General features: G+C 40.0%; 1 protein-coding gene across 12 annotated transcripts in view; it reads right to left on the reverse strand.

Moving 5' to 3' along the window:
* LOC103954025 (probable serine/threonine-protein kinase PBL15) overlaps window positions 1-8,028 on the reverse strand; it is a 29,101-nt gene extending 21,073 nt beyond the window's left edge. The window contains exons 1-10 of one of the 12 annotated variants that reach the window (XM_048570012.1): window positions 7,690-8,015; window positions 7,489-7,579; window positions 7,388-7,398; window positions 6,731-6,977; window positions 6,583-6,642; window positions 5,983-6,055; window positions 5,855-5,902; window positions 5,556-5,624; window positions 4,792-4,942; window positions 4,584-4,645 (exon numbers count right to left, since the gene is read on the reverse strand). In XM_048570012.1, the coding sequence (XP_048425969.1) occupies window positions 4,584-4,645; window positions 4,792-4,939 (210 nt within the window). In that variant the 5' untranslated portion in view covers window positions 4,940-4,942; window positions 5,556-5,624; window positions 5,855-5,902; ... (4 more) ...; window positions 7,489-7,579; window positions 7,690-8,015. Of the gene's footprint in view, window positions 1-4,583; window positions 4,646-4,791; window positions 4,943-5,502; window positions 5,625-5,854; window positions 5,903-5,982; window positions 6,056-6,144; window positions 6,246-6,582; window positions 6,643-6,730; window positions 6,978-7,387; window positions 7,399-7,488; window positions 7,583-7,689 lie in introns of all 12 variants that reach the window. The other 11 variants (XM_048570014.1, XM_048570008.1, XM_048570011.1 and 8 more) reach the window with 11 other exon arrangements.
* Window positions 8,029-8,495: the final 467 nt, after the last annotated feature.

Genomic DNA, 8,495 nt, shown 5'->3' on the forward strand with positions numbered 1-8,495 from the left:
GGGCAATGGAGCCGTGCCATGCGCATGGGTCTCAGCGCAAAGAACAAGATTGGGTTCATTGATGGAACCATCAAGGCTCCCTCATCACTGGACGCAAATTATGCGGCCTGGAAAAGATGCAATGACATGGTTACATTATGGATTGTGAATTCAGTCCACTCAGACATAGCCGGCAGCATCATGTACACCGAAACTGCTGCTGCAGTTTGGAGCGACCTCAGAGACAGATTCTCACAGAGTAGTGACTCGAGGATCTACCAGATTCGACAAGAAATTGTTGAAAATCATCAAGGGCAGCTCTCTGTTTCTGCCTATTACACAAAGATGAAGGCCTTATGGGATGAGTTAGCGTCATATCATGATCCATTAGATTGCACTTGCACAGGTTTGAGAGGACTTGCTGAACGGGAAGAGAAAGAGAGAGTTATGCAGTTTCTGATGGGATTGAACGAATCCTATGCAACTGTACGAGGCTCGATTCTGATGATGAGTCCACTACCTGATACACGCAGAGTCCATGGCCTTATTCTTCAACATGAACGGCAGATGGATGTGGCTAGTCGTCGCGATATGGGGACATCCTCGCATACGATGCAAGTCCAGCGCACTTATGCATCATCCTCATCCAATAGCAAGACCTCCAATACATTTTCACGTAAGTCACTCAAATGCACTTACTGTGATGGAGATGGACACTTGGTGGATCGTTGCTATTACATCATTGGGTTCCCAGAAGGACACAAATGGCATGGAAAAAATGTGAAGCCCAAGAATAAGAGAGGAGCAGCCAACAATGCCGAGGCTATCACCCCTACCACAACCACCAAGACCAATGCTTCTGATGGTCCTACATTCACTACCGAGCAGTATAATCAAATCATCGCCATGCTTCATAACGGTAATGGACAGCCACTTGCCAATGCAACAGGTATTTTCTTGCCTAAATGCAATATAGCACAAACAGATCCACATTCGAATCTATGTTGGATTGTTGATAGCGGAGCCACTGATCATATTTCTCATTCGCCACCAACACACAACATCATGGATGCTCAGCATGACTATGTTGGTTTACCGAATGGGGGGCAAGCAGAAATAAAAAGGATTGGTTCAATGAAATTGTCACATGAGTTATCTCTTGATAAAGTTCTTTATGTACCAAAGTTCCGCGTCAATTTATTGTCTGTTAGTAAATTGACAAGAGCTTTGCGCTGTATAGTGACGTTCTATCCTGATTTTTGTGTTGTGCAGGACATGGATACGAAGAGGATGATTGGCCTGGGCAAGCATTTTGATGGGCTCTACTACCTCACCCCGACACAAAATCCTCACCTTGCCAACCACATTTCCCACACCACAAGTCTATGGCATCGGCGCCTTGGGCACCCATCATCCGCACCTTTACATTCCTTAGCCAAAACTAATGCTGAAATAATGTTTGATTCCAAACACATTTGTGAAGTTTGCCCTTTAGCAAAGCAAACCCGTTTACCTTTTCCTACTAGTGAAATAAAATCTTCCGCACCTTTTGATTTAATTCATTGTGATATTTGGGGTCCTCACAAACATCAAACACACTATGGGGCACGATATTTTCTCACTATTGTGGATGATTTTACACGTTTTACTTGGGTACATATTATGCATTTCAAATCCGACACACAACCATTACTAAAATCCTTTTTCTCTTGGGTCAAAACCCAATTTCATCATAACATTAAAGCTCTTCGTGCGGATAATGGGAGTGAATTTCTTTCCATGCGTTCTTACCTAGACTCATGTGGAACCTCCTTCCAACATTCTTGTTCTTACACACCACAACAAAATGGGGTAGTCGAACGTAAACATAGGCATCTTTTAAATGTTGGTCGTGCTCTTAGATTTCAAGCCAACTTACCTTTAAAATTTTGGGGGGAAAGTATCCAAACCGCTTGTTATCTCATCAATCGTCTACCTACACCCTTGCTCTCTCATAAGTCTCCATATGAACTTTTGCATCATACACCACCTACTTATTCCCACTTACGAGTTTTTGGGTGCCTTAGTTATGCCACCAACCTCACACCCATCACTAAGTTTGACGCCCGTGCTCGTCGTTGTGTTTTCCTTGGTTATCCACTTGGTCAAAAGGGTTATCAGGTATATGATCTTCTCACCCATAAAATATTCACCTCCCGTGATGTCATCTTTCATGAACATATATTCCCTTACACCACCTCACCAACCCTTGACCAAAATGACCTGCCTATTACTCCCCTTATCCATCCACCTCATGACATGATCCACGGCACAAATAACCATATTACCACCACCTCCCATCCCACGGTCCACACGCCTATCTCACCATCCCCTCCACCTTTGTCAAATCTCCCCCCTACCAACCTCGAGACTACCTCCACTTCTCCCTCACCCATTATCTCTGCCACCCACGAATCTTCCCCATCATACTTCAACCTTCCCGCGTTACCTACCACCACCGACGATCACCCACCATCTGACCCCGTCTCTCCTCGCCTCTCCCTTCCAGTGTCTCTCCAACCACCTCCACCCCGTCACTCTACTCGCCCCACCAAACCACCGGCTCACTTCAAAGATTATGTGGCTCATCATTCCACCTTGCTCACACCAACCGAGTCCCTCTCGCGGTCCATGTCCAGCACGCGCTATCCGCTACATCGGTATGTTTCCTATTCTTGCTTATCTCCCGTGTATCAACGGTTTGTTTCTCACATTTCCCACTTGGTGGAGCCTGCTACCTATGAACAGGCTTGTCAAAATCCCCACTGGGTTGCAGCCATGCAGGCCGAACTCACAGCTCTAGACGACAACAAAACATGGAGTCTCGTTCCTCTTCCGTCCGGCCACCGTCCTATCGGATGCAAATGGGTTTTCAAACTCAAGTACCACTCCGACGGCACTCTTGATCGCTACAAAGCGCGTCTCGTTGCCCAAGGCTTCACCCAACGTGAAGGTATCGACTACAAGGAAACTTTTTCCCCGGTTGCCAAACTCATCACAGTGCGTTGCTTACTGACCATCGCTGCTGTCCGGCATTGGCCATTACATCAAATGGACGTCCAAAACGCCTTCCTTCATGGCGAACTTCAGGAGGAAGTATACATGTTGCCTCCTCCGGGGTGTCGTCGACAGGGGGAGAACATTGTGTGTCGACTCCACAAATCTTTATATGGTCTTAAACAGGCGTCCAGAAGTTGGTTTCGAGAATTTTCTTCGGCTATCAGTGACATCGGTTTCTGCCAATCTAAGGCAGATTACTCTCTGTTCACCCAAGTCAAGGGTACTTCACTCACTATTGTATTGTTGTATGTTGATGATATGGTGATTACAGGCAACGACGAGACAGAGATCAAGAACCTAAAGACTTTCCTTAGCAGTCGATTTCGAATTAAAGACCTTGGATCTCTAAAATATTTCCTTGGAGTCGAGGTTGCACGTTCGAAAGCCGGAGTCACAATTTGTCAACGGAAATATACACTGGACATACTGGAGGAGGCTGGGTTACTTGGTGCTAAACCCATGAAAGTTCCAATGGAGGCTGATTTAGTGCTAACACCCACAGGAAGCACTTCACTTCATGAACCTGCGAGGTATAGGCGCTTAATTGGCAAGTTGATTTATTTGACCATCACAAGACCGGAAATAGCATACACTGTCAACACCTTGAGTCAGTTTATGCAAGATCCGCAACGACACCACCTTGATGCAGCATATCGACTCCTTCGATATCTTAAAGGAGCTCCTGGGCAAGGTTTGATGTTTTCTTCCCGAAGTGAATTATCTTTAACTGGTTATTGCGACGCAGATTGGGCTCGTTGCCCCATTTCACGCCGGTCAGTGACTGGTTATTGTATTTTTCTTGGAAAATCACTGGTTTCTTGGAAAAGCAAGAAACAAGTTACAGTAGCTCGTTCATCCGCGGAAGCGGAGTATCGGTCCATGGCTACTGCCACTTGTGAATTAAGTTGGTTGAGGTATTTATTGGAAGATTTACATGTTAACCATCCTCAGCCAGCAAGATTGTTTTGTGACAATCAAGCCGCTTTGCACATAGCTGCAAATCCGGTGTATCACGAACGTACAAAGCATATCGAGATTGATTGCCACACAGTCCGTGAGCGAGTTCAAAAAGGAGAAATCAAAACTTCTTATGTCAAGACGGGGGAGCAAGTCGCAGACTTATTTACTAAGCCATTACGTGCACCCATCTTCCATGCACATTTGGGCAAGTTGGGTGTGATTGACATTCACACTCCAACTTGAGGGGGAGTGTTAAAGGAAAGTATTGGAAGACAGCACAGCAAGCATTTGGACAGAAGGAATATTGCAGCAGACTAGCACATGGTGTCAGCTCATGTGCTCTGATGTGTTGCAGCATGGGCAGTTAGCACAGAAGAAATATTGCAGCATGGGCAGCAAGCACAGAATAAATATTGCAGCATGGGCAGCAAGCACGCCAGTTTTATATCTGTAGTTTATTACATGCGTGTGTGTAAGGTGTATATAAAACCATTGCAGCAGAGAATGAACGACAACCAAGAAAATATTAAACTCACAATTTATTAGAAACGCTGGATTAGACCAGCCCAAACCAATTTCCAATCGAATAAAAAATGGGTAAAAATCGCTGAAATCGAAAACCAAACGGCATCAGACATGCAAAAAAACTATGCGAGCAACCAGGTAGAAATTAAGAACTTTGATGAGTAATCAAAGAACAACATCGCTAGAAACCGACGAATCAGCAGAACGACAGAAAACAAAATCACATACGAAGAAAAACGGAGGGCGAAAAACCAACGAAGTCGAGGTATCCCAGAGAAGAAAGTGAAAAAGCAAAGAAAGATCTAGAATAACTGTCATTCACTGTGCAAAACACACACGATGACGGACTGGTGGAACGAAAGGGCATAACTGTCATTTCCTGTGCAACACAGATAGAAAGAGAAGCGGTCAAAAAATTTGGAGGGCATTTTTGACATTTTACTTTTAATAAACAGTAACATTTAGTTTGGGTTTTAGTATATATAAACTAAAATTTGTACCCGTGTGTTACTGTAGGATTGAAAACTATTTGAATGATTATGCAATTTCAATCAGAAAGTGTTATTGGCATTCCAAAAATCTTATTCAACACTCCTCACAACTGTATTTTTCTTTCCTAATATAGAAAGTTTGAAGTGTAGGATGAGATTTTTGAAGTGCTAATAACAATTCCCTTTCAATCTTCATAAACAATGTTTGAGTCAAAAACTGAGTTACCAATGCCAATGCAAATTATACACAACCTCATCCTGAATGAATTTAAATATCAAAAGAGAAACCTATTTCGTGTATTAAAAATGTTGTTTATTGCAACACTAAAAGTTGTCCTCTCCTATGTTGGTCATTAAAGAAGCATCCCAAGCAAGGGAAAAAAAATTGAAATAAATTTATAGATAGTAGAATTATATCATGAACAAACTAAGGATAATAGGTGTTTACCTAGTGTTTTTGTGTGCAAAAAGAAGTCTGATTTTGAAAGAAATGGAGATGACCTTCTCTGGCAATTCTATTGGACGCAATCAAACTTTTGTGCGTTTCCAACTTGCATTGCAACCAAGTTTCTACAAAAACAGATCGAATTCAAGAAAGTAATTAGACCAAGGCATAAGAGATTATAAGAAAAAAATATAGAAAATATAAACCACATATACCACTTATTATACGACTTTGTATTCCGAATACACCTAAAAATATTTTGGTTTCTTTCAAACCCTTCAACTTATCCTTGACATTTTTTTTAACGGCATCATAATTAAGAGTTAGCTAATAATAAATATACAAATCTGTTAACCTTTAGTTGACCCTCGACATGTGCTCGGAATAGGGCTCTTTCAACATCCTGAAATCATGTCAAGTGCTAAAAAGGAGCAAGAAAAAACTAATGTAAGAGGTTTGTAAAATTGAGGCAGAGCATATTACCTTATAGGGCCTCTTTAGAATCAGGTGGACCAAGTTCTATTGCCATGGTTTCATCATCCAATTTGTCAACCATCTGAAAAATGAAGAGAGAGTATCTACATATGTAAAATTTGAAAAGTAATAGCAAAAAATGAGTCAGTTGTTCTAGCTAAGACAACATACATAGCTGCATATACTTCACAACTTCTGAGACAGAATAGTGTAATAAAGAATTTCCACCAAGTTCATTTTCAGAGATCCAGCAGTCCCTCTCAAAAATCTCACTTCAATGAAAAGGAAGTTAGGCCACACTATAAAATGCACTACTCCAGCTTTTTTCAAAAATGATATTCTAAAAAGTTAAATGGTTGAAGAACCTAAGAAGAAGATAATATATAAATTTATATTAAATTGTAATATTAAATCTACATATACTAAAGTAAAGTTATCGTAAATGCCCAAAAATAAATCTAAACGAAAACTTGAAACTAAAAACCAGATAGTTATCAGACAGCTCCTAAAGGATTACACATTCTGGATTTATTAAATGGAGTTTTTCAAGACCTTCAACTAAGTGAAACTAATATACAAACACTAAAGAATAATATCGCATAGCCTTACCTCAATCTTCTCAAAATTGATCATGACACACCCTTTTGTACCACATGGAATATCTCTTACCTACAATGTTGCTAACAGAAGCTTTCAAAACTATAATGAATGGAAAGACATAATCCTCAATCTTCCAAACATGGATTACCAAAATTACCTGATTAGTCTGCAGGGTCACTTGAATGGGTTCAAAATGGGTGACCAGAGGCAGCTGGAGATGAAAACCTGAAATTTGAAATAATGAGAAGCAGGCAAAGTTAAGGCCTTATGCAAGCAACTTCTCAATGCACATAACCTAGATCTGTAATTGTCTTCAGAAGAGTGCATCCTCTCCAATATACCCCAACATGACCTTTTGGGACTTGGTGCATAATTGATATAGTTGATGATGTTGGAAAAACCGTCTGTAAACATCAAGACGTCCCAGTTTTAAGAATGTAGCATACTAATCAAAGTTCCCCAACTAGCATACATAGTATTTAGAAAAAAATACAATCCAAGTCTATTGCAACTATCATTACAGAAAACAAAAATTTCCAAGAAAACCCTTCAATTCGATGTGTTATTGGGAAATTGCATGACTCTAATTCTCAATCAACTAATACAAATATTATATACAGGATTAATTAAGTCACCAGATGCATTTTATTGCACATGATCATGCTTAGCAAACATATGATCATTAATGACATGACAAAAGAAGAATGCATTACGAAATTGTAAAAAATCGAAAATTAATACTTTAACACAAATATATGCATTTAGTGGAAATCAAGAACAGATACATGATACTCAAAATAGAGGAATTACTTACCATAATAAAACCTAAAAGTGAAACAAATTGACAAACAACTGAGTTAGTATTGCATATCAAGTGATGGATTAAGCTCGAAGATAAAATGCTATAAGCAATACTTGCTATTTGTATTAGTTGTAAATTTGAGGCCTTTCACTTCAGATCGTCACCCCAAAGCAACAGCAAGGAAGTTGTATGCAAAGATAACAGCTGCTTTAGAATACCCATTTCAGAAAAAATTCAATCAGAGGCCATAGAGATTCAGCGGAACAGAGAGAAAAAGATAATCCTAAACAACATTCTAGAGAGAGAAGAGTTACCTTCAATTCTTAGCCAATTAAAGAAATTTCTTTGAATCAGGAGAACCGGGAATGGATTCACGTTTTGCTTCCTGGAAAACTGTCGAGAGAGAATTGGGGCTGGGTTGGAAGAACGTATTGGAAGCAAAAGGAAGAGCCCAGTTTTGCTTAACTAAGAAACCTAATCCAGTCCTTGATCAGAACACATAGCATAGGCTAATAAAATATCTCACCAAAGCACAAAACGCAAAACAATCGAACGGAAATTAGTGGAGAAAGAGTGAAAAGCAAAAGAAGCAAAAAGAGTGAAAAGCAAAGGGAAGAAGCTAGAAGACGTAACGATGGTCAACATGTGGAGCGGAAGGGCATGACCGCATTTTCACTGTAGAAAAGCTGAAATAAAGCACAGCCAGATTAAAATTTGGAGGGCATTTTCGCCACTCCACTGTCCACAAACAGTAACCGGGAGTTTTGAGTTCTGGCATAAATAAATGTGTTAGAATAGGTATTTAAACTAAAAAAACCAAAAAAAAAGCATTCAAATATGAGATCATTTAGTCATCAAACTATATAAAAACAAATACACATATTCAATACAAGCATTATGAACCGTCTATCTATTTGTTACATTCGATTGACTAAATGATCTTAATTTTGATATTTTGTAGAGATAATCTATATAAATTGATTTATAATATAAATGATTTCGATTATACACAAAAAATTTTGTGAACAGTCATGAAGTAAATTGAGAGTAACTCCTCCTCAATCTTAAAGAACTCATCCACTGACTAGGCTTCCACGCCATATCTTAATGTGATGACTCA

Source organism: the organism of the source record quoted next, unplaced genomic scaffold (assembly GCF_019419815.1).
Source record: "Pyrus x bretschneideri cultivar Hongxiangsu unplaced genomic scaffold, Pyrus_bretschneideri_v1 Contig51, whole genome shotgun sequence".
Classification (NCBI taxonomy): domain Eukaryota; kingdom Viridiplantae; phylum Streptophyta; class Magnoliopsida; order Rosales; family Rosaceae; genus Pyrus; species Pyrus x bretschneideri.